The sequence below is a fragment of the Natrix helvetica genome, assembly GCF_964273705.1.
Source record: "Natrix helvetica genome assembly, chromosome: 7".
In the NCBI taxonomy this organism is placed as follows: Eukaryota; Metazoa; Chordata; class Lepidosauria; order Squamata; family Natricidae; genus Natrix; species Natrix helvetica.
Genome location: NC_138558.1, coordinates 1,643,193 through 1,669,288, shown reverse-complemented (window position 1 = coordinate 1,669,288; position 26,096 = coordinate 1,643,193). Strand labels below are relative to the sequence as shown.

General features: G+C 45.1%; 1 protein-coding gene across 2 annotated transcripts in view; it reads right to left on the bottom strand.

The window, feature by feature from the left end:
- Positions 1-9,159: 9,159 nt before the first annotated feature.
- The window catches only part of LOC309395604 (uncharacterized protein), a 32,709-nt gene continuing 15,772 nt past the window's right edge, over positions 9,160-26,096 (bottom strand). Inside the window, exons 1-3 of one of the 2 annotated variants that reach the window (XM_081960007.1) lie at positions 18,300-18,487; positions 10,539-10,645; positions 9,160-9,435 (exon numbers count right to left, since the gene is read on the bottom strand). In XM_081960007.1, the coding sequence (XP_081816133.1) occupies positions 9,282-9,435; positions 10,539-10,645; positions 18,300-18,380 (342 nt within the window). In that variant the 5' untranslated portion in view covers positions 18,381-18,487 and the 3' untranslated portion in view covers positions 9,160-9,281. Of the gene's footprint in view, positions 9,436-10,538; positions 10,646-18,299; positions 18,488-26,096 lie in introns of those variants that run through there. The other variant, XM_081960006.1, reaches the window with a different exon arrangement.

The window sequence follows — 26,096 nt, the reverse complement described above, 5'->3', positions numbered from 1 at the left end:
GTACTCATGGAACCGTTTCACACCGGCAACTGCAGCCAGAGCCTCACGGTCCAGTTGGCTGTAGTTCTACTCGGCAGCAGACAATGTTCTTGAGTAGTAGGCGATGGGCGCCTCAGTTCCATTGGGCATGCGGTGGCTGAGGACGTCTTCGATACCAAATGGGGAAGCGTCACATGTTAGGACAAGTGGCAGGATCTGGCTATATTGGACCAAAAACGTGTCCACTGACAGCAGTTTCTTTACCACGGCAAATGCGGCTGCTTCAGCTCTGCCCCAGGACCACTTGGCGTGTTTGCTGAGAAGCTAATGCAAAGGCTCAGCAACCATGGCTTTCTGCTTGAGAAACACACTGTAGAAATTAAGGAGCCCGAGGAATGGCTGCAGTTCGGTCTGATTGCGAGGTGTAGGGGCGTCCTGGATTGCCTTAATTTTTTTGTTGGTCGGGTGAATCCCAGAGCCGTCGATGAGGTACTCTAGGAATTCAACCCTTGGCACGTTAATTTGGCATTTTTCTTTTTTGAGGTGGTGGCCTTTGTCTCTGATTCTGGCCAGAACAGTTCCCAATCTTTTAAATAATTGTGCCTTATTTGTAGCCAATACCAATATGTCGTCAAAATAGGGGACAACTTCTGAAATCTGCTGCAAAAGCCGTTCCATGACGCTTTGGAACAGTCCGGGGGAGATACTAACTCCGAATTGAAGGTGGGTGCATTTGAATGCACCCCTGTGCGTCACAATGGTTTGGGCCTCCGCCGTGGCACCATTTACAGGCAACTGCTGGTATGCCTGCGCCATATCTAATTTTGCAAAAACTTTTCCGGGGCCTAATGAGTGCAGTAAATGCTGTACAATGGGTACAGGATAAGCGCTTTGCTGCAAAGCTTTGTTTATCGTGCACTTGTAATCCGCGCAGATGCGGACAGACCCATCAGGCTTGACAGGTGTCACTATAGGGGTCTCCCAGCGTGCGTGATCTACCGGCTCTAGGATTCCCTGGCCAATCAATTTGTCTAGTTCCAAATCAATTTTAGGGCAGAGAGCAAAAAGTACTCTCCTGGGTTTTAGCCTGATGGGGGCTACATTGGGGTCCAAGTTAAAAGATATTGGAGTCACCTCAAACTTACCTAGACCGGTGCTGAAGACGTCCTCGAACTCCTTAAGGAATTCCTCAGTGCTTTCGTCTCATATGGTGTTGACTCTGGTCACTTCTAGGCCCAGGGCTTCAAACCAGTCAAGCCCCAGGAGGCTCTGTAGGTCTCGATCGACTACCGTCACTGGTAGCTGGCCGCAGAAGGTCTTGAACCTCACCCGCAAGGTCCCCGATGGGCACTCGGTTCCCGTGATAGTCGTGAAGGCGATGTCTGGAACCCGCAGCTGATGCTTTTTAAGGCTAGGGATAGCCTGTTTGAGCGCTGCCAAAGACATATTGGTCAAGGATGACCCCGTGTCAATCTCCATATTGCATGGAGAGTCCTCAATGAGGACTGTGACTTTCAGCTTTTTTGGCCGCTTCGTGTGGACTTGGTCTATGGAGGTGTGGTAGGTGACTCTGGTGTTGCCTTCTGTTCGCCATGGTGGCAGCTGCCATGCCCCTTGGTTGGGCCTCTGCTGGCGGTTAGGTATGCTTCTGGGCTTCCAGGTTGTAGCGGGGTGATCGCTACTCCAAACCTTGGTGATGTGCCCCTTGAGTTCGCAGCATTGACAGATGGCATCGCGGAAATGGCAATGTGTTCTGAGGTGGTTTCCTCTGCAGCCGGCGCAAGGCGGGAAACGTGGTTCAAATTTTCATGTCGGCTTGGTGCAATCACTGCGCATGCGGTAGCTATCATCTTTGCTCTCCGAGCCTTCAGGCTCTGTGGCCTCGCGATCCACACCTGTACGCTCTTTGGACTATTTTGGCACTGCAGGGTTTCCGTTGATTTAATTGAAGACTCAGTAGCCCTGGCTTCATCTAGGGCAATTTGGAGAGTAAGATTAGTGTCAGCATTCAAAATATCATGCAGAATTATATCATTGTCCAAGGCAAAGTTATCCTTAAAGCTCCAATTTAATAAGACAGACATGTTGGCATTATGCTATGAAATTTCAACTCTAATGTACATCCTGTGGGTTCACCCAGTTGAAAGTTCATGATCTATCCCCACACCTCACAATTCATCACATGTTCCAATCATCATCTTCCACGCTGGCATCTACACCCCTCTGATTCCGGTCAAGTGTCGAGGTGCGGAGACAAAAGATGACCTTGAGCTTCTAGGAAGAATCACAACAATACATTCCACAATCCTTTCTATTCCCCCCTCCCAACTACTACACTAATGAAACACATAGGAAATTATAAGAAAGTGTGGCAGGCCAAAGATTCTTAAAGGAACCTCTGCAGGCCTGACAATTAGTTTTTGCTAATAATCTCCTCTGCAGGCCAATGTCCCTAACATCGCATATGATGCGGTCAAGTAGTAGTTCATCAAGATCTCTAAACTCCAAGTACGCTGCGGCCTGTCTGAGTGCCGCAACGTATTTGTTGATGGATTCCCCTTCTTTTTGGTTACGGATGTTGAATTTGTGCCTCCGGATGTATTTAGACGGTCTGGGAGCATAGTGTGTCCTCAGTGTCTATTGTAGAACCAACCAAGCGACCGATTGGAGTGGCGTTGGCTCGGATAAATCCTTTGCTGTCTCGAACACTTCTGGTCTGCAGTAACTCAGGAACATATTATTTTTCTTGCCTTCAGAAAGGCCCACGAGGTCGTTGGCTTCAAGGAAGCAATCGAACCTCATCATGTAGGATTCCCAGTGTTTGGTGGCTGCGTTGCACGGAGTTGGTGGGCGTGCGTTGTCATCTTGTGTTCCTGAGCGCATTTGAATTTGCCGCTCAAAGATGGCTGCTCGATGCCGCACTGTGCTCCGGGCTGGATTGACTTGCTGGATTGTCGCGCTCTTTTTGTCTGCCTAGTTGCCTTCCAATCCCACCTTCGTCGCCAGTGTTAGATCGGGTGAATAAAGGCACACTTAAACAGCTCTTTATTAACACAAGTCAACTATGTACAATCCAGCGAAGGTTCAGTCTGACAGCAGCCCTTTTATAGGGAGCTGTCAGACCCTTCGACCAATCAGATTGAATATCTGTTCCCACCGGAACAGAGGAGCTTGGTGTAAACCATTACCAATGTTTCTGGTATCTAACAGAACCCCATCTGACCTTGATGAATATAAATCACCAGAACCTGTTGGATTATATCCCTCAGTTCTGAAGAAGCTGGAAAATGTTATCTCAGAACATTGTATCATATCTTTTAAACATCCTGGAACACCAAATAATTACCAGAAGATTGGAAAAGAACTGATATGGTTCCCATCTACAAACAAAGAAAACAAAAAGGAGGGGGGAAACAGACTCAGGGAACTACAGTCCGATCAGCCTAACATGAAAACTTGGGAAGATACTGGAAAAGATGATCAAAAACAGATCTGCAAACACTTAGAAACAAATAAAGTTATAACTAGTAGCCAGCACAGGTTTGTTAAAAACAGATCATGTCGAACCAAACTAATTTCGTTCTTTGACAAAGTGACTAAATTAGCAGACCAGTGAAAGGCTGCGTTCCTAGTCTCTTTCGACTTCAGCAAGGCATTCGGCAGAGTGGACCACAACCGACTTCTTGGTAAGCTAGGAAAATGTGGAACAGACAGCATCACCACCAGATGGATTCGTAGCTGGCTGACAAACCATACTCAACCAGTAGTCCTAAATGGTTCTGCATCTACAAGGAAGGAAGGAAGGAAGGAAGGAAGGAAGGAAGGAAGGAAGGAAGGAAGGAAGGAAGGAAGGAAGGAAGGAAGGAAGGAAGGAAGCAGTGGGATACCACAAGGTTCCATCTTTGCCCCAGGACTCTTCAATATCTTTATAAATGACTTAGATGAGGACATAAAAGGGGAACTCATCAAATTTGGAAATGACACTAAGCTGACAGGAAAAGCCAAATTCACAAAAGACAAGCTCAGGAATCAAGAAAGATCTTGACGGACTTGAACAAATAGGCAAAACCTGGCTCAAACACAGTAATTGTGAGAGGGAACTTGGAGTCCTAGTGGACGATCATTTAAACGGGAGCCAGTAGTTTTCAGCCGCCACCAAAAAAGCTAATACAATCCTTGATTGTATAAAGGCATAATATCAAAACCACATGAAGCCTTAGTACCGGTTTACAAAGCCTCAATAAGGCCACACCTGGAATACTGCATCCAATTGTTGTCATCACATCACAAAAAGGACGTTGAATTTTTGGAAAAAGTACGAAGAAGAGCAACTAAGATGATTAAAAGCCTGGAGACTAAAACATGAAGAACAGTTGCAGGATTTGGGTTTGGCTAATCTACAGAAAAGAAGGAATAGGTGGAACATGATAGCAGTATTCCAGTATTTCAGAGGCTATCATAAAGACGAGGGGGTACACTTACTTTCCAAAGCACAAGAAATAATGAATGCAAACTAATCGAGGAGAAAAGCAACCTGGAATTAGGACAATTAACCAGCAGAAATGGTAGAGGGTCTCCTGCTTGAGCAGGGGGCTGGACTAGAAGACCTCCAAGGTCCCTTCCAGCTCTATTCTGATTGAAAAGTAACTGAATGAAACAATTAATACAGCATTAAATTGTCTCAGAGCAAGTTGTGCTGTGTCAAATTAGCCATAGCGAGTTGTTCTAGACCCGTTTTGGAGGCCCTGAGGTTGGCCTATGTAACAGTGCTCTTGGGTGAGTTTCATTGGTGGCCAGCTCTCTTCCAGGTCCAATTCAAGGTATTGGCCCTTATCTTGAAAGTCCTGTAGGGCCTGGGAGCAAGTTCTCTGAGGAACCACCTCACCCCAATGGGATTTCCCCCCCCCCCACTCGCTCCAGTGGGAGAGGCTTACTGCAGACCCCCTTTTAAATGGATTTTGGCTGGTGGGGTCCAATGTGGAGAAAGGTTTTACACCAGGGCAGAAAAGAACAAAGGTACAAGTACAGATTAGGCAAAAACTGCTCAAAAACAGTCGCTGCGAGAGGCACCTTGGAGTGCTAATCAGAGGTGTGATTCAGCTGGTTTGGCAAACTGGTAGCAACAATTTTGAGCAGTTGGTAGAACCGGCAAATCCCACCACTGGCTGGTCCAGCTCTGCCTGTTCGCCTGCCCGCTCACCCCGCCTGCCCCACCTGCCCGCTCACCCCGCCTGCCTGCCTGCCCACTTGCCCCACCCGTCCACTCACCGCTTGCTGTCTGCAGTCTCTGCAGGCCAGCCAGCTTGTCTTCCTTCCCACGAGGCACCCACAGCCCATCCGGTTTCCTCGCCAGCTTTCCTGGCTCCCCAGCCGTCGCAGCTCACCTAGGCCCTCTCCGGCTCCATCACTGGCTCACCTGCTTTCCTGGCTCCCCAGTTGTTGTAGCTCACTTAGTGTGCAGCCTAGAGCACGTGGCCCTGCAGCCCAGCTGATCTCCGGCTTCCCCATTCCCAACCTAAGCCTTCGACGCTCCCGAGTTAGGTGAGTTTCTGTTTTACTTACATCTCACCCCCAGGGCCCATTGAATGCATTCCCCCTGGGGAATCTACGCTCGCTGCCCACACTCGCCTAGAGAAGCCTGCCCTGGCCTCAAACTACACCCTCCCCCGGGCCAAAACCATTTACTGTCCTGTGGCCTGTTGCCCTTGGCCACAGGGCCGCAGGGTGGCAGTGTGGGTGGGGAGGGCGCAGGTGGGCTGAATTGGTTTGGGTAAGGCTCTGGCCTTACTGTTCCATCTGTAAAGCGCTACAGCGGAGAGAAGCAGCTGGGTCAGGCCATTGTCTCGGGAGAACAAATGGAGCGTCTCCCTGAGCGCCCAAGGCTTGCTGTGCTGCGCCAAATGCTCTCCCACCAAGAGCAGCGGTGGAGAGAGGCAGGTACTGAGCCGGAAAGCGCGTGGAGCAGCTCCATGTGTTTTCTGGGTCGGCAGCTGTTTTCTCTTCACTGCTGCTCTTGCTGGGAAAGCCTCTTGTGCAGCACAGAGAAATTTAGCAACCGTGAGTTGCCGCTTTGGGTCCGGTCATTCCCATCCGGAAAGCGCTGCGGCAGAGAGAAACACCACTCAACCTGGCTGCTTCTTTGTGCCGCAGCGTTTTCCAGATGGGAGTTAGAGGAAAGAGGTGGCTCATGGCTGCTAAATTTTGTGCCCCCGAACACCCAAGGATTGCCATGCACCAACAAGGGCCGCAAGAAGCAGCCATGAGAATAAGCAACATCTTGATGAGTGGGAGGTCTGAGGGTAAATTCCTCCCCCGAGGGCCGCCCGACTGGAGCTGCTGCCCCTCTGGAACTCTCCTGCTGCTGCTGCCGCCGCTGCCACTCTGGAGCTCGCCTTCGGGATGGATCAGTAAGTTCTTGCTTTGCTCCACAGAAAGGGCTCTGTCATGGAGGGCTGTGTGCTCAGACCAGGCACTTTCTCTTGGGCCTCCCGCCTCGCATGGGTCGGTGCAGGGAAGTGTGTAGTGGGGAAGGCTGCCTGCAGTTCCTGTTCAATTTAGCCGGCCTGGCCTAATACCAATTTTAGTCCCCCAAGCCTGTATTTTTAAATTTTTAGGGGTATGTTTTTAGTTGATTTTAACTTTTATTATTCTGTACAGTTGAATTTAGGTTTAATTCGCTTTTAAGGGAATATATTAAGGGTATTTATCTTTGTATGTGTTTTAATGAGATGCCTGTACACCGCCCCGAGTCTCTTCGGGGAGAGGGGGCAGTCTATAAATTTTGAAAATAAATAAATAAAGTTCTTGCAGCCAAAGCCAGAATGTCTGTGAACTTTTGCGTATGTATGTGGTCTTCTGCCTTGAGTAAAAGATTGAACTTTAAGACCTCCGAGGTACCTTCTGATTCAAAAGTCTGCAAAACAAGGGCATTTGCTTGAATTTGCTTGAAGTATCAAGAGAAATGCTAAAAGGGCAATCAGTTTGGGATTAAATTCCAAATGAAATTGGGTCTTCAGGGTAAGGAGAGATGAAGGACTTTCAACTGCAGGTTTCTAAAAATCTGTTTTACTTATATCTCAGCCCCGGGGCCACTGAATGCATTCCCCCTGGGAAATCTACACTCACTGCCCATGCTTGCCTAGAGAACCCTGGCCTGGCCTCAAACTACACCCCCCAGGCCAAAGTAATTTACCCGGCCTCTGGCTGTCACACTCCGCCGAAGGGCTGCGAGGTGGCAGTGTGGGTGGGGGCAGGCGCAGGTGGGCTGAAGCGGTTTGGGTAAGGTTCTTACCTTACTGTCCCACCTGTCAAGGGCTGCAGTGGAGAGAAGTAGCTGGGTCGGGCCATTGTCCAGGGAGAACAAATGGAACATCTCCCCGATTGCCTGAGGCTCACTGCCCTCCAAAAGATACTCTCCCACCAAGTAGAGAGAAGCAGCCACTGACCCAGAAAGCACATGGAGCCGCACCACGTGTTCTCCGGGTCAGCAGCTGTTTCCTCTCCATTGCTGTTCTTGCTGGGAGAGCCGCAAAATTTAGCAATCGTGAGTTGTCGTTTTGGGTCCTGTCAGTCCAATCTGGAAAGTGCTGCAGTAGAGAGAAACAGAATAACAGAATAACACTTAGAAGGGACTTTGGGGGGCTCCCTATAACATTTTCTTAAAAACTTCCAGTGATCGAGCACCCAGAACATCTGGAGACAAGTAGTTCCACTGGTTAATTGTTCTCACTGTCAGGAAGTTTCTCCTTAGTTTTAGGTTGCTTCTCTCTTTGCTCAGTTTCCATCTATTGCTTCTTGTTTTGCCTTCTGCTTCTTTGGAAAATATATTGCACCCCCTTCTTTGTGGCAGCCCCTCAAAACCCCTGTTTTGTGACCTGCCTGTCACACTCTTGGGCAAAGCATGGGAGCCATTTCCTCCTTTCAGTGGTCCATGAAAGTATATCTATAGTATGTAGGTGCAGATAATAAAGTCGAAAAAAGGTGAACAGCATTTTTACAGAACTATAGATATGTTGAGACCGGGGCTGACAAGGAGTGGCTGGGAGGGGAGGAGCTGGGTGAGGCGCCCCTCGTCATGAGTGATGCAGAGTTGGCCAAATCCACCCAGTCACATGACCACCAAGCCGTGCCCACCAAGTGACACAGAACAGGTAGTAAAAAAAATTGAGTCCCACCACTGGGACTCCTAATGGACGATCACTTAGACACGAGCCAGCCGTCTGCGGCAGCAGCCAAAAAAGCTAATACAATCCTTGGTTGTATAAACAGAGGCATAGAATCAAAATCACGTGAAGCGTTAGTACTGCTTTAAAGAGCCTTAGTAAGGCCACACCTGGAACAATGCATCTAGTTTTGGTCACATTACAAAAAAGATGTTAAGATTTTGGAAAAAGTGCAAAGAGCAACTAAGATGATTAAAGGCCTGGAGGCTAAAACATTTTATGAAGAACAGGATTTGGGTTTGCCTAGTCTTGAGAAATGAAGGACTGGGGGGATATTATAGCCATCATGCCTGCAAACCCACTTTTTTTTTTTTTTTACTTCAGGCCTGCCACACTTTATATTGTCTACTTTCTATTGTGGGAAAGTGGGAGGGGAGATTATATGGAGTTGGGTGATATGTAGTCATAATAACATTCTTCTTAGAAAGCCAAGGTCATCTTTGTTTCTGCACCTGGCTGGAACTGGATGGGAGGAATCTGTCTTCATGGCAGTGGGAGATTGGACCATGGGATGGACTTGTGGGTTCTGGGGCAGTATCTTGAGCTTTCAACTGGGTGGGGAAACCTGGAAGCTTTCAGATTCTGGTTTTACCACATGTGCCAACATGACATCTCTAATAAAGTGAAACTTTGAGGAAACACAAGCTTCAGAGTTTTATTTCGTTGGGAGAGTTTTTTGGAACCCAACAACAGATGGGTGTAGTTTAGGGGGGCTTTCAATACTCCAGGATGTGGTTGTACTTATTTATTTTAAAGATTTATATGGCCGTCCATCACTCTCAGCAATCCTGGGCAGCTTACAAACAATAATGTTCACCCAGCATTGAACCAAATAGAATGAATATAGAGAAGACAGATTCTCTTTTCATTCTTTTTTATTTGCTAAACAAGATCGTGTCTTTAATCTCCCAAAAGGCAGGATGGAAAAGGTGTTTGGAAGCTAATGTCAAAGCCCGGAGTTCTTTCATGCCCCCACACTGGCTGACTGGGGCAACTGTTTTTAAGAGCCAGCTTCACCAATTGGCATTTTTTTCTCACTGAGTTCATCAAATGCAATTTTGGGAAATGTTCAGCAAAGAATTAGGTCATCCATTTGTCCTTCGGTAGCTGCTTGCAAATGCCTCTTCCTGGCGTCTCACAGTCCATACCGATCCAACAGCTCAGTTCGGTAGCACATCCATTCAGAATTCCTGAACATTTTAGCCCTTGGCCGGGATGTCCAGCATACCAGTAGCTAAAAAGAAGAAACAACCATCATCAGACCTCCAGATAAAATGAGTGTCAGGGTCCAAAGAAACACCCCCAACGAAAGAAAACTCAGAGACTTGTATTTCCTCAAAGTTCCACTTTATTAGAGATGTCATGTTGGCATATCTGGGAAAACCTGAATCTGAAAACTTCCAGATTTTCCCACCCAGCTGAAAGTTCAAAACCCTGTCCAACACCCACAAATCTATCACATGGTCCAATCTTTTGTTGTCACGAAGACAGATTCCTCCCATCCACATCCGTCCAGGTGAGGGACAAAAGTGACCTTGACTATCTGAGAAAGAATGTTATTATGGCTACACATCTCCCATACTCTGTATAATCCCCCTCCCATTTTCCCACAGTAGAAAGTGTGGCAAGCCTCAAATCCCAAAAGAAAAAGATGGCTTCCAGGTCTGACACTATCATTTATAGACTTTGAAACAGGAAATCCATTCACCTTCTTCATCACTCAACGGGAGTTTCCACAACTCCAAATGTTGGTCTGTGATTGATTTGGCAGAGAAATAGAGGTGGGGTTGGTAACACATCTCCCCTCTGTCCTTTTGAACAGGGCAAGTCAAAAGATTACGTATCTCTAGGCATCTTCTTTTTTTTTTTTTTTTAAAGGATCGTGGCACCCTTCTTGGTTGCTTCAGGAATTGAGGCTTGGGGAGGATTCTGGAGTGTTTCTATTCCCCTCTTCACTCGTGCTTTCAGATGGGGATGGTAGGGGGAGGAAAAGTCAGGCTTATGGGTACTCGTTGGTGGGGCACTGTAGAGTCTTGTCCTTTCCTCATTATTATCTCCCTGCAAGAAAGCATTCGGGAAGATCTTCCTTCCATTCAGGGCTCAGTGTCATCCCCATGTGTGATGGAATATGCACCTGCAGGGGGCGCAGTGGAGAGAGATTTGGCCATACAGAGTTTTCCCAGGAAGAGGCCTGTATTAAGAGGCTGTATTTGCTTGTGGCCTCAAGTTACATACTGAATACTGAGTTATGATCATAACCATTGCTTCTTATGCCACCTGTTTCAGACCTGAAGACTTTTCAAGCTATAAAAAAACAAATGTGAATTAGACACTTACGTGACTAAAGGTTCAGTGTTAACATCATACCACTTCCAATTGGCGTCCAGAATCAATCCAATGAAGTAAGGACCTTTCTTTTTTCCAAGTGCTTCTTCTAAGAACACCTGAAAGAAAAAATGCAGACATCATTTACAGTGACTGACTGACAGACTGCCTCACCCGAAGGACGTTCAGAATCGGAGCCTCCCCAGAAGCATCAGTGGAAGACTATGTAGAAGCGGCAGCCATGCAGCCCATGCGGTACAACCACAAAGAGTGGGGCAGATCAGCTTCCTGAAACAATGGAACATCCAGGGGGAACCAAGGAGGCCTTGGGGTGAACTAGCAGGGCCGTGGAAGCCATGATCAATGTCTATCGGCCATTCCACATTTGCACCTATCTGTGGGGAGAGATGAACAGGGAGCCACTTCGTTCCACCATTTATGGAGTCCTTGTCTCATCTCCTCCTAAGCCTGTAAATCTTCCCTCATCCCTCGCTCTGGCCTTAGTTTGTCCCCATAAAATCAGCAACCACATCTTCCAATCTTGCCCCCTTAGTTTGATCTATGCTCTGGCTGGTGCCAGCTGCGATGGTCTCCAGCCACGGAGTTCTTGGGCAACCTAGGTTCCTTTTTGCAATAACTTTTCCCAACTGAATTGCTTTCTCCAGTGAATTCCCATGCATGACATGGCCAAAATAAGTGAGAGGCAGTTTTGTGATTTTGCTTTTAGTGACACGTCTGGTGTTATTTCTTCTAGTACTTGTTTGTTAGACACCTTTGCTGTCCAAGCCTTCTCCAGCACCATAGCTCAAATCAGTTGGTTTTCTTCCTGTCTTGCTTATTTAAGGTCAAACTTTCACAACCGTAGGTAGCTACAGGGAAGATAGTAGAGCCGACTAACCTACATTTGGTTGCCAGGTTGATGTCCTTGCTTTTCAATATTTGGCTTATGTTCATTTATATGCAACCCAGTGCAATCTGATGCTTTATTTCTGGGCTGTGTTGTGTGCCATTATGTGCCTGCTTATTCTCCTAATCCCTTTCTCTCCAAGAATATAAGTACAAATATTAGTCTGCTGCTTGATCATTGTCCAAAGGCTGAGGGGAGCATTTTGAGTGTGCAGGAGTATGGAAAGAGAGTTGCAAATTTACTTGTGTGCCCAGCCTATCTGTGTGTGTGTGGAGAGAGAGGGGGTGGATGGAAGAATGAAGGGGGGGGGGCGTTCTGACAGTAATTGCTGCCAGTTCGCTCATGGCCATGCAGTGCATGCATGCGCAGTGCAATAAAAATTGCTCTGCGCATGCGCAGAAGCAAAAGACAAGATAGGGCACCTATGGTGCCACCCAGAGAACCAGTTTGGGGGGGCGTGGCAGGCCTGAATCGCTACCGCTCCAAACCAGTAGGAACCCACCTCTGGAAGGATGGAAGGAAGGAAAGAAGAGAGGAAGAAGGAGGGAAGGAAAAAATGAAGTAATAAGGAAAAGTGCAGAAAGAAAGAATACAAAGAAATAGAAAGGAGCTTCCAATTTCCTTTGCACCACATATAATGCACCATATCTGCACCACAAATTATTTCTTACTCTATATTATAAAAAGCTCATTATTTCCTATTATCTATTTCTTTCTAAAGATCCAAACCAAAAGTGTAAGTGCCTTTTTTTCCATTTCATGCAAAAAGTTTGTAAGTCGTTTCCAGTCAGCCATAAATGTAGATATTGTTTCTTCTATGACCGAAGAAGTTAATTTAGTCATCGTTGCAAGTTCCATCATCTTCACCAATTCCTCATTAAGAGAAGGATCAAACCTTTCAATTTTGGAGCATATAATAATCTTGATGCACTTGTCATATACAAGATTAGACTTGTATTTTTAGTTGTCTGTCCATTAGTCCCAAAAGAAAAGTCTCTTCAGTTGCAATTTAATCTTTAAAATATTCTGAATTAATGTATGCATTTGTGTCCAAAACTCCTTGGCTTTCTTTACTTCACATCTGGATGCGATGGTGCTTTCCTGGACTGAGCTGATGCATAACTTTGGGGTCCTCCTAGACTTGCAACTCCTACTCAAGGTCCAGGTGGCAGTCATGATGTGGGAGAGGCTTTGCACAGATTCATCTAGGGTGCCAATTGCATCATTTTTTAGACCAGGATGCTTTTCTCCTGGCTGTAAGAGTTGGACCATAAGGAAAGCTAAACACCAAAGAATTAATGCTTTCGAGTTGAGGTGTTGGAGAAGTCCCTTGGGATGCAAGGAGGTCCAATCAGTCGATCCTAAAGGAAATCACCAGACTATTCTTTGGAAGGACAGATCCTGAAGCCGAAGCTCAAATACTTTGGCCATTTACGGAGAAGAGAGGACTCCTGTGAGAAAAGATGGAAGGCAAAAGGAGAAGTGGAAGAAGAAGAGATAGAATTTGGGCAAAATCCAGGGAACAGTGGAGGACAGAGGGGTCTGGCGTATTGTGGTCCATGGAATTGCAAAGAGTCGGACACAACTTAGCAACTGGAAGACAACCAGCTTTCCTTGTAGTCATGCCTTGGTCCCTCCCTTTTAGATTCCTGCAGTGACCTCCACTTGGGCCTCCCGGTGGAGACCACCCAGAAACTTTAGCTGGTCCTGAATGCAGCAGCACACACACCAATGGATTTCCCGATGGGTGAGCTGCATTGACCTCCGAATTCTTTCTGGCTGCAGGTAGATTCCTCTCATCATCACCTCCAAGACCTCACGTGCCCCTTATGGGCAAGGTGATGATCTGGATCTTCTGAATAAGGGGGGCATTCTCCTAGGCCCTTTCCCTAAATAATGCCAACTGATGGGAACCAGGATCCATGGAGTCCCTGCCCCATGGAACACTCTGCCCTCTGAAGTTCAACAGGCCTCTGACCTTCCAGCTTTCCATGAAGCTATTAACAGAATAACTGAATAACAGATTTGGAAGGGAATTTCAAAGTCTTCTAGTCCCACCCCATGCTCAGATAGGAGACCCTAGATCATTCCAGACAAATGGCTGTCCAATCTCTTCTTCTGAACCTCGGTGGTGCAGTGGTTAGAGTGCCATACTGCAGGCTACTTCTTCTGCCTGCCAGCTGCCTGCAATTTGGCAGTTCCAATCTCACCAGGCTCAAGGTTGACTCAGCCTTCCATCCTTCCAAGGTGGGTAAAATGAGGACTCAAATTGTTGGGGGGGGGGGGGCGGGATTTGCTGACATTTGTAAACATCTAAGAGAGGGCTGTAGAGCACTGTAAAGTGGTATATAAGTCTAAATATTATTGCTATTGCTATTCTTAAAAGCCTTCAGTGATGGAGCATCCACAACTTCTGGAGGGAAGACGATCCAGTGATTAATTGCTCTCATTATCAGAAAATTTTTCCTTAGTTCTAGGTTGGTTCTCTCCTTGATTATGTTCTGATGCAGCCTTAGCAGAACCAAGAAACAGACTCCTTGTCCTAAAAAAAAAACCCCTCTTTATTTAGCTCCTGTGAATTACTGACATTCACAGACTGAAAAGTCCAGGCAATAGTCCTTCAAAGGCTTAACTTCAGTAACAGACCTTCTCAGTTCCTGGGATACTTGCCAGGCCCGGAGCTTCCAGTCACAAAGCTGTAAATTATGTTCTGGCAAACAGTCTCAGGAGGCAGGAACCACGCTAAGCCAATCTTCCAAAAGAAATCCGAAGGGTTGCCTCCTGCAACCACCCCTCCCCTTTCCTCCTATTTATTCCCCAGCCAGGGAGGGGCCATTCAGCGTCCATGTGTGCCTTCCTTCCCAAGTCGGCTCCTTGTCCTCAGTTGTTCTCCTCCTAACAGCTCTGTGCATGCGCGCATTTGGAACAGGCCCCAGCTGTTCGTCCTCCGCACTTATCTCTGACTCGGCTGGGGAATGTCAGACGGCCTTGGCTCTATCTCTGCTTCTGATGCAGAGCATCCTTCAGAGCCTTCCCCAGACTCCAGGACTGGCCCAAATTCCTCCCCAACCTCCTCACTGTCCAAGCAGAGCAGGCGGCTGGCGGGCCACAACAGATTCGTTTCTATCCATTGCTTCTTGTTCTGCCTTCAGGTGCTTGGATAAGATGAAGTGACTTTTGTCAGGTTTTTCTTTTAATGTGTTTAGTTCTTTATAGTTTTAATATGGTTTTAATGCTGTTTTAAGTTTCTGGTGTCTCAGAAGCTGAAAAGGCTGCTGGTTGAAACAATGTTGTTAGCAAATGTTGTAAATGTAATGTAAATGATCGATGATCTTTATGTCTTAAAAAGTCTGTGATAAAAAATATTCCTCATTATCTGGCAGTTGGTCCAAAAACAATATCCTTGTTTCCATCCAATTGTTCCATATCACCATCCATTTCCAATTTTCAAAGTTAGGATGCCTCATAAAGGCAGTTTTGTATTTCCCATGTATGCTTTTTCAAAAGGCTCCTGGACTCTCTTTGTTTTTCCTTGAAGAAGTTTCGTTTCTCGTCCAAGAAGCTTCTTCAGTGCCTTAAGAAGTTCCTGAACTGAAGAAGCTTCTTGGATGAGAAGCGAAACTTCTTCAAGGAAAATCAAAGAGAGTCCAGTTACCTTTCCAAAAAGAAGCTTTGGGACAACCTGACCTGAATGACTGAGAATCTCCATAGACATTCCGTTTGGGGGGGGGGGGGAATCCACCAAATATTATAAAATATCCCTTCATGTTGTTCACATTGCCAGTAAAGATTTGAAGCACCTTCACACATTCTAGACCGGCGTTTCTCAGCCTTAGCAACTTTAAGACAAGTGGACTTCAACTCCCAGAATTCCCCAGCCAGCAACTGTTCTAGACAACTTCTCTGGTGACAAATGTCAACGATGCATCATCTTATAAAAAATAAAAATTATATTTAAGGTTAGAGCATAATGCAAATTTCAGTCCTTTCCCATTGTTCCGTTTGTATATCACAACTAACAATTTAGCCCATTTTATCACATATTCTTTCATTTCTTCTTTTGCCTCTTGTTTCAACCAAATATGTATCCATATTAGCAATGTGTTCCATCTTCAGTAAATAAATGCTATGTCAAACCCAGTTTTACAATATATTCAACATAATAAATTAAATGATATTAATTATTAATGATTTAAATTTCTTACCTAATTTAATTATTGAATATAAATACATAAAAAAAATAAAATATTGTATCCACTTTAAATCTTTTTAATAATTGTACATTGGAAAATCATTGACAAGCATATTCTTCTATCGTCTTTAGATTATTATTTTTTTACAATTTCCTGGCAAAAATTCTAGTATATCACATGTTATATTTATCACATACTAGATTAGCCACTTACGTTTATTTATCTTTTCTGGTCTATAAAATACTTTTTTTTTTAAACAAAATTTGTATTGGTTTTAAGAAAAATAATCAGGAAAAGGGATGGTGGATAAAGTTACAAATTTTGGCAGTTACATTATGCAGGAAATGGTCCTCCCCCCCATTCTCATAACTTTCATTTATTAATACATTAAATTGTTACTACTTAATAGTATTTTGTCAGCACATAACCTTTTATCTTCAAATAATTTCAATCATTTTATATCAAACAGATTTTCTAGTTCATTTTTGTGATCTGAGTTTTCTCGATGTTGCCTCTTCTCCCCCCTCCAGCAGAGCTCCGGCACCTCCCATGTCCTGTATGTCCCGTGCAGTGTCATCAGGTTTATCTAGGAGGACTTTGTTTTTTTTCCATGAAGGCCTCAGCCTCCATAGTTGTGTTGATTCTAACTCTCGTGTCCTCCCAGAATATTAGCATACCTTCTGGCATAAGCCATCTGAACCACACCCCTTTCTGGTATAATTTCTTCGCTAAAAGCGAATAATTTTTTCTTTTATCTCTAACTTTCTTTGGGATTTGTTTCAGAATGGCTATTTCTCTATCCTTGTATTTTAATGCTTGCCCCCTTTGTGCACTCAGAATCTCATCTCTTGTAGTCTTTCTGAGAAATTTAATGTGGACCTCCCTTGGAACGTTATGTATTCTGGCATATGCTGAGTTTACTCTATAGACCAGGTCAATATCCCACCCCAACTGTTGTCTGTCTTTTTTGATATATTCAGCCAGTAAATTTGTCATAATATCCCTCAGGTCTTCATCATCAGCCTCAATTACATTTTGAAATCTAAGGAAAAAAGACATCCTTTCAAATTCCATTTTTATCTGATGGTTCTCAAGTTCTTGGTTTCCTCTCTGGACCCCCTTCACCTCCCCCCTTATCTCAGCCGTCCCCTCCTCCAAAAGTTCCAGTCTCTGTGAATTTTGAATTGTTCGGTTTTGGTTCTCTCTGAGCTGTTCGTTCATTTCTTTCAATTGGTTTTTCAAGTCCTCCTGCCCCTTTAAGAGTTGTTGAAACATCTGTTGAAAGTCCACCTCCGGGGGCTTAGGCTGGAACAGAGATATTAGTGTCTGTTGTCCACTGGGGCTGGACGTTGAAGATGCTGGGGCAGAGCCAGCAAAACCCGGTTTCCCCGGTGGTGGTCTTTTGGGTGGCATTGTAGTAAGAAGAGCTCAGAAGTGACTGTGTCCGTACAGAGAAGAAACAGTTGTAAAGGTGGATAGCCGAGAGAGATCACGAGGCAGGGAGTCCAGACAAATAGAGACCTTTTCTCAATTCTAAGTCCAGGCAATAAAGTCCATTGTTCCAAGTCCAGGATAAAGTATAACAAGAGATATCTCTGAGTGTCATGGAGACAAAGACAAAATGCCAGCAGTTTCTGTGGGTGGAGTCAAATTTCAAAGTACATGAAGACAACGGAACTGTGCCATCTTGCCCTGCCAGCTCCGGGATCAGAAGGCAACAAACCAAAAGTTTTCAAAGTTTTCAAAAAGAAACAGATCATCACCTCATTTTCACAATTGCAGTAAAATAAATCTGCTGTTTGCTATGAGCGTGACTTCATTCCAGAGCTCCCCTCCTCCTCCTCCTCTGGGGGCAGAGAGCAGTTTAAAGCCGCTTATCCAAGGGGGGGGGGGAAATCCCCCTCCCTCCAGTCACACTTCCCAGGAACGGGTTGAAAGTTTTTTCTAAAGAGCTGACAGTCTTTTTGTTTTTCCTTCAGTCATAAAAGGGAACGGGGGGAATCTCCATCTCACCGCATTGTAACTGGGTCCTTCAAATCGTCAGTTTCGCCCAGCTGCCTCAATGCGAAGATGCAGAAGCACCTCCCCTTTTGCCTCCCGATGCCTAGGGCGATGGGGGGAGCCCCCCCGGCTGCCCCCGACACAGGGGGTCCCCCACTAAGCCGCCCCCTCAGCAGGAGCCCCTACGAGGCTTCCTGTGCCCCCCCCAATCAAGGGGGAGCCCACCAGGAGCGCGCGGGGCGAGCAAGGCATGCCCGTCGCAAACCACAGCCGGAACCGGAACTATAAAATGCTTTTTTGTGCTGAAAGCCATAAAGGTATTTTCAGACAGAATCTAAATCTGCATTTATTCTATACTGTAAGAATATCTGGCCTAACATAATGGTTTTTAAAATTGACATTCAGCTTAGCTTTATTGTACCATAGGTAAGTATCCATGCCACCCAAACCTCAGATCATGACTTTCTAACGCAAATGTCTTCTATTTCTCAGCAAAACTCATTCTTTCATCCAAACTAAACAGCAAGTAGTGAAATATTATTCCAAATCTGGTTACCTGTATCCTTTTGACACTGTAAAGCAAAGGAAAGCTGGAGTACGATTGTAAACACAGTTCCAATTGTGTCATTTTCATTTAGCAACTAACAAATCTAGGAACCTTATTTTACTTACCTCCTCTTCGTCACTTATATCTGAAAGAAGTGCAGCTCCTTCATCTTTACAATAGGTTATGAACTCATGCTGGCTAAGCATGTGGTCACTTAATGAATAAAGGTATCCCTTATATGCTACCCAGCCGTTATTCAATTTGTATTGAATGTTCACTTTAAGCCAAATCAGGATTACGACATGGAGAGAGAAAGGCAAAAAAGCACAATTAGATTAATCAGTGGTTAGAATCAGGGTATACTCTAGATTGAGCTATATGTTTTATCTTTCTATTTAAAAATTACATAGCAGTGGTGGGATTCAAATAATTGAACAACAGGTTCTGTTGTTAAATTAGTCAAATCTGGGCATGGCTAGATGGTCATGTGACTGGGTGGGCATGGCCAACTCAACGTCACTCACGGCAAGATGGGACTGCACCTTGCTGTGAGTGATGTTGAATAGGCCACGCCCACTCAATCACATGACTGATGCTGCAAAGATAAGGCGATTCTGTGTGGAAGGGGTGGGGTCAGCCAGAATTTTAACAACCTGTTTGCCCAAACCGGCTGAATCCCACCACTGGTAAATTTCCTTTATTTAGTTATGTTTATTGCTATTTTGCATACTGTGGCTTAATCTGAAGAGGAATAGTATTATGGCAATCTCTATATAGAATATAGAGTCCTTGGATGCAAGATGGGTAGCAAATAAATTTCAGAATAAAGAAAGAAAGGCAATCTCTATCTACAACGATATCTACTCATCAGTTGGAGAAGTTATTCTGCTGCCTTCTTCCTGTGCCTGTTCAACAATCAATAGACACCTAATAGAGGATGTGTTCAAGGCATCCTAAATTTTTCTTCCTTACTTCTTACTTTGAAATATATTTCACAATATGCATAATAATAAATTATTCTAAGGAGAAGACCATTAAAGTTAGAGAGAGACGATCAAGGGTCACATTCTCTAAACCATAAATTTTGGAGGTTTTTCCATCGTGGACAATGGAGGTGGCAATTTGGAATAGACCTATGGAAGTCTCCACAAAGAGGCAGGATTTTGATCACACTGCCCGAACGGGGAAGCTCCCCACCTCACATATATATGGAATAACAGAGTTGGGAGGGACCTTGGAGGTCTTGTAGTCCAACCCCCTGCTCAAACAGAAGACCCTCTCACTGCCACAAGGTTGGTGGATGCTGCCTTTGAATGGTACTTCAACCCACCCCCCAAAGACCACCCCAAAACCAACACCCCAGTTTCAGGGTGGGCCCTCCTTCCCTTCACATACTATACTTATCTGTCAAAACCTGTGAGAAACATACTAATCTCAGCTTCAATTTCATTGAGCATTCCAGCCCACGGCAACAGTTTTGCTGCTGCATGCTTTTCAGCTTCCAGGATTATTTCAATATCTGAAACAAATGCAACAAGAAAACATACTTAGATATGAACAGCTTTCTGCCTCTATTGAAAGAGTCCATCTTCCAGCACCACAGCAACACAAAACAAGCATCTGAAGACATGTGTAGGATTACAAAGCTAGGAAAAGGCCTTCAGTTAAAGGAGAATTTTTGTAGCTCAGGGTCGAAATGAGCGGTCCTCGGTACTCTCTGAGCTTGGGGGTTTTCTTGCAGCCATTTCATTATCCAAACCTGGTAACCTCCGCAGCATGCATGTGGTGGCACTGATGATATCACGTAGTTTGGGTCATGAAACATCTGCAAGGAAACCACCAAGCTCAGAGAGCACCAGGGACCCCTCGAAAGCTCCTTTTCCCTGTTCCCAAAGAGATCCCAAGGCAAAATAGATCACTTTCTCTGACGAAGCTAAAGCCCAGCCTTTGCCCCCAATGCTGTGCAGTTTCTTGCTGGCCAAGAGAGACATAGGTCGGTGTCTTTGTGAAGCTCACTCTGGAAAGCAGTGCGTCAACTTCCTGTTTGCACTGTGAGAATGTCAACATCACAGCAATGCAAGAGAGCCAGTTTGGGATTAAGGGCTGAGGAGACCATGAATTCTCATCCTGCCTTAGGCACAGAGCCTGGGCCAGCCCCTCACTCTCAGCCCTGGGAAGAGGGCAATGGTAAGGCAATCTGGCTGATTGAAGGCTGATAGGCAGAAGGAATCCAAGTGGAAACCAGAGTCAAGACTGTCCACGTGTTGTGCATGTTTACATCATGCCTTATGACTGCTGGTTGGGGCTGAACGGATGCGTTCTGCTAGCCTTCTGCCTGGTTGTCCTATGAAGTGGCTGTTGCAGTCTTTACACACTGGATGTTGTCAATGACTCCTGTTTCTGCTGGATCGTTGGGTTTCTTGGGAGGTTCTGGAGGGCTTTAGTTGGGTTGTGTGCTAGGGTGAGGTCATCTGGTAGTTTCAGAGATGTTTTTGATATGTGGCAGTGCTGTACTTGGTTGTGTGGTAGCGGGCTGAGTGGTCAGGCACTTTGGGTAAAGTTGCGTGGATGTCCATTTTGTTGGGAAATGTTGCATAGAAGATCTGTTTCCTTCTCCAGATGTTCAGGGATGCTGCAGTGAGTTTGTGCTCATCTAAGCAGTGTTCTCCCACAGCTTCTCTTGTGGGGGGTGGGGTACTTTGGCAGTGGTGCATTTGCTTGGTGTGGGTGGTTTTTCAATGGCCTTGTGTTTCTAGTCTGCCATCAGAGTCTCTGCCGATAAGGATATCCAGGAAGGGTGCGGTCGTTTTCTTCTTCCCTTGTGAAGTTTCGTCCTATGGGGTCTTTAAGAAGAGGCTGGACAACTCTTTGTCGGGAATGGTCTAGGGTCGCCTGCTTGAGCAGAGGGTTGGACTTGAAGACCTCCAAGGTCCCGTCCAACTCTGTGATTCTGTTGAGATGTTGGCTCGTGGTTCTCTGGATCTTCAGTGGGGCATCTTCCTGACTCTAGGGAATACATGTGGCTAGTTTTCTGAAACCGAAGGAGTACATGAAGAATATCTGCAGCAGCAGCTGAATATTTAATCCTTCCATTCTGCTGCTAATCTAGCTACGGGGATGGAAATAAAGGCTACTGAATAGTTCACTATTTTACTATTGTGAGCTACTCAGAGTTACCATACCGTAAGATGAATGGCTAATATATTTTACAAGTTTATTTATTTGTCTGATAAATACATTTGGCCCAAAGAACACTGCTACACTCTGCATCTTCATTTTCCTGCCAATCTTCAGCGTATCCCAGGATTGCAACGCTGAAGCCTCGGAATGGAGCCATTTTCATGAAAGATGGGAAAATGGGGAAGGGGATTTTCCTGCCTAACATCGTTCCCTCAGTCTGTGCTGAGCTTCAGGAATGGATGAGCAGGTGGGCGAGGGAGCGGATGGGACCGAGGCCAACCAGGGGTGGTTTTTACCAGTTCAGCGAACCATTTAAAATTGCTGCTACTGGTACCCACGAACTGGTCTGAAGCAGTCGAATTGCACCCCTGGGTTGGGCTACATCATCCATTCCTGAAACTCAGCACAGACTGACCTCCTAACGCCGCCCTGGAGCTCACCTTTCCCCCCCCCCACCTGCCACCACCCTTGGGATGGATCAGTAAGTTCTTGCTTTGCTCCCCAGGAAGACTCTATCGTGGAGGGCTGTGTGCCCAGACCTGGACTTTTTCTTCTGTGGCTTCCCAGTAGAATTATGCAGATGATGAGTGCCGAGTGACCGGAAGGGGTGAGTGGGCGACCAGGCGGCCATGGGCAGGGCCAACCAGGGGTGTTTTTTACCAGTTCAGCGAACCATTTCAAATTGTCCCTGCCAGTTCGCCTGAACCGGTCCGAACAGGTCGAATTTCACCCCTGCAATATGTCCTCCAAATGTTGGAAGTGTAATCAGACTCCAGGTACCTATTATCACATGTGGTGGACTTGTATGAAAGCAAGAAAACTTTGGACAAAAATACATATTTGGTTGGAAAAGATGACCATGTAACGCATAGGTCTGAAATTAGAAATATTGGGTCTAATGCCAGAAGGCTATGATAAAGGGACTGTATATTTAGTTTTGCATGTATTGAGATCAGCAAGGATTCTATTTGCACAATATTGGAAAAATAAGAACACTCCGTTAGATGAGGATGTAATTCAGAAAGTAGTAGACTGTGAGGAGATGGACAGTTTGACATTAAAAATAAAGGACAAAGAAGGCACATAATATTACTGGAATAGAGTTTACGAGTGATTAGAGATAAGAAGTAGAAATTAGATGATGAAAGATTAATGCTATGTATGAATTAAATATAAAGATGGTGTATTTTCTTATTTTTTTATCATTAAATTTATATTGCTGTCTATTTGCCCATGGCAACTCAAGGCGGCATACAGGATATAAAAAACCCACATCTAAAACAGTAAAACTAATACAAAATCAAATAAATTAATGTAATACAATCATCCTCCACCTCCCACCTCCTGCCCCAGCGACAGCTGATCCCACGAGCCATTTAATGGGCTCCATCCCGCTCTGGCTTCCTCAGGTTCACTGCCAGAACCAGGTCTTCAGCGCCTTCCGGAGGAGTGTTGGAGTGGGGGCCGTTCTAATCCCTGGGGAATGATGTTCCAGAGGGAGGGAGCCACCACATAGAAGGCCCTTCTTCTGGGTCCCACCAGGTGTATATCTCTCAGGGATGGGGCCCGCAACATTCCCCGTCTCCCCGCTCTGATGGGTCAGGTAGATGTGACCGGCAAGAGACAGTCCCTCAGATCACCTGGTCCCAAGCCATGAAGGGCTTTAAAGGTGACAACCAGCACCTTTAATTGCACCCAGAAGCAAATCAACAGCCAATGCAGCTCCCGCAGGAGAGGTGATACATATGCACACCGAGGTCTGCGCAAAACCATGCAGGCCGCTGCAGTTTGCACCAACTGGAGCTTCCGGATGCTCTTCAAGGGCAGCCCCATGTACAGCGTGTTGCAATAGTCAAGACGGGGAGTGACTAAGGCATGAGTGACTATGAGTAGGGATTGCTAGTCCAGGAAAGAGCGTAACTGGTGCACAACTCGTAGTTGCGCGAAGGCCCTCCTGGCTGCGACCGTCACCTGCTCTTCAAGCAGGAGTTGTGAGTCCAGGAGAACCCCCAGATTATGCACAGGGTCTGTTTTGGGTAGTACCACTCCATCCAAGACTAAAGATGGCAATTCTCCCTGGGCCAACGAACCCCAAACCCCAAAGCGCCACTCAGTCTTGCCAAGGTTTAGTTTCAACCCGTTGCTCCCCATCCAACCCCATCCCTCCTCATTTACAATTACAAATACACTAATATAATTGACAGAATTACAAATAAAGCAATAGAAAGAGAAATCTAGCTAAAATTATTCTGTTACACTATTATTATCATTATTAGTATATGTGTGAATATTTCTTTTTCTTTTCTCTCTGCTTTTTTGTAAATGATATGCCCTGACAATACAGTGTATCCAAAATGTTTATGATTAAAGGGGGAGGGGGAGAAAGAAAGAAAGAAAGAAAGAAAGAAAGAAAGAAAGAAAGAAAGAAAGAAAGAAAGAAAGAGATGCCTCTTGTACATTTAGACTGTAACATTACTTACCCTGAAGTACCTGAAAGTCAGGATTGAATGAAATCATGAACTTCCTAATGTTGTTTATTGCCTTACGAATAGGCTCATATTTCTCCCTTAATTGCCACACTGAAAGAGAAGTTGATCAATGCAGGGACTTTAGCTGTGAGATAATACTGCAACACTTGCACACCCAAGATAAATATCAGTTCGTCTTAAATTGTAATCTATGGGTTTGAGTGATTCATTTGGGTGTCCTTGAACTAGGAACAAACAAATTGCTTCTGGTTCTTCAACCTCCTTCTGGTTACCCTGAGAATGATTGTTGAGGGAGGGAACACTTTTAATGCCAAGCCCTGTTGTATTTTTTGTTTTATTTTTATTTTTTCCCTTCTGCAACATCTTACAGTCATTATATCAGCATTATATCATCATACCTGTACATGTACTGTATGTATTATCTTGCTTACAGCAAGAAGAAGAAATAGCACTCACCAACCTGAGGAAAGACAACAACACAATCATTCTCCCAGCAGACAAAGGTAACGCCACAGTGGTGATGAGCACATCTGACTACCAAGCCAAACTATCCAACCTACTCCAAGACCCTGCTTACAAACCTCTAAACACAGACCCCACCACCTACCTGGAAAAAAACACCAAATCCAAAATAAAAGCCTCTCCCATCAGTGAAGAGATCCAGCAAAGAATCATCCCCAGGGAGAAATCTTCCAGATGCCCCAAACTCTATGCTTCCCCAAGATACACAAAGAAGGAACACCACTCAGACCCATAGTCAGCTCCATAGGCTCCCCTCTACAGAATTTTGCCAAATTCCTCGCCAAACAACTCCAACCCTACGCAGAATCCATCACCTCACACATACAAAACTCACTCCACTTCATAGAAACAATAAAGAAACAAAACCTACAATGCAGCGACCTACTCGTAAGCTTCAATGTCATATCCCTCTTTACCCAAGTGCCTATAAAAGAAGCCTTGACAGCCATCCAGAACAAACACAACCCCACTAAACACATCCTGGACCTGACCAACCACTGCCTAACCAACACATACTTCATCCATAATGGACAAAGATACAAACAGATAGAAGGAGCACCCATGGGATCACCCCTCTCACCCGTCACCCCAAACTTATACATGAAACATTTTGAAACTAATGCCTTAGATAAATCTGAACACAAACCCAAACTCTGGCTTAGATATGTTGATGACACTTTCGTGATTTGGCCACACGGGAGAGAAAAACTGGACAACTTTCTCACACATCTCAACAGCCTACACCCCAAAATACAATTCACCATGGAAATAGAAGCAAACAACCAACTTCCCTTTCTGGACATCCTAATCTACAAAAAACTCAATGGCTCCCTAGGACACACCATCTACTGGAAAAAAACACACACCAACCGCTACTTAAACGCACAATCCCATCACCACCCTGCTCAGATCAACTCTGTAGCCAAGACCCTCATCTCCAGAACCAAACGCCTAGCCGACAAAGACCACCTGAAAACTGAATTACACATTCTCACAAACGTATTAATCTCCAACGGATTCCAAAGAAAAACAATTACCAACCTAATCCAAAGGGAGACTCCCCCAAAAAACCGAGACATAGAACAGGACAATGGCATCGCCCTCCTCCCTTACATCAAAGGCACCACAGATAAAATCAGCAAAATTCTCCACAAACACAATATCAAGACAGCCTTCAACACTGACCAAAAAATAGCCAACATCTTAAGAAACCTCATATATTGCTATCCCTTTTTCTCTTTTCTTCTGCTGATGCTGCATATATATTCCTAATTTAGGACATTCCAGGTATTTTATATCTTGTTTTTTTTAATGTGTTTCCTGTAAGCATATTATATCTGCCTTTTGTTTTATTAATTTTGCCCAGATACACTTTCTTTTTGTTGCCAAATTTAAACCATTAATATTTACTGACAATAATTGAATTTCTTCTTCCATCTTCCTAATTCTCTACCTGTCTTTGTTTTTTATTAACTCTAGTTTCTTTTTCAGGTCCTTGTTTTTGGTCTCACTTCCTCCTCTCTCTGCTGCTCTTCCTCCTCCCTACTACTTTCTCCCTGTTCTCCTTCCGTTATTCTCTGTTGTTGTTCTTCCTGGCTTCTATATTCCATCTCCTCTTTACTGCTCTGTTCCTCTTCCGGGCCTACTAGTTGCTCATATAAATCCTGTGCCTTCTCCAGATTGTCAACTTTAATCCTTTTCTCCTGCCAGATTACCAGCATCCATTCAGGT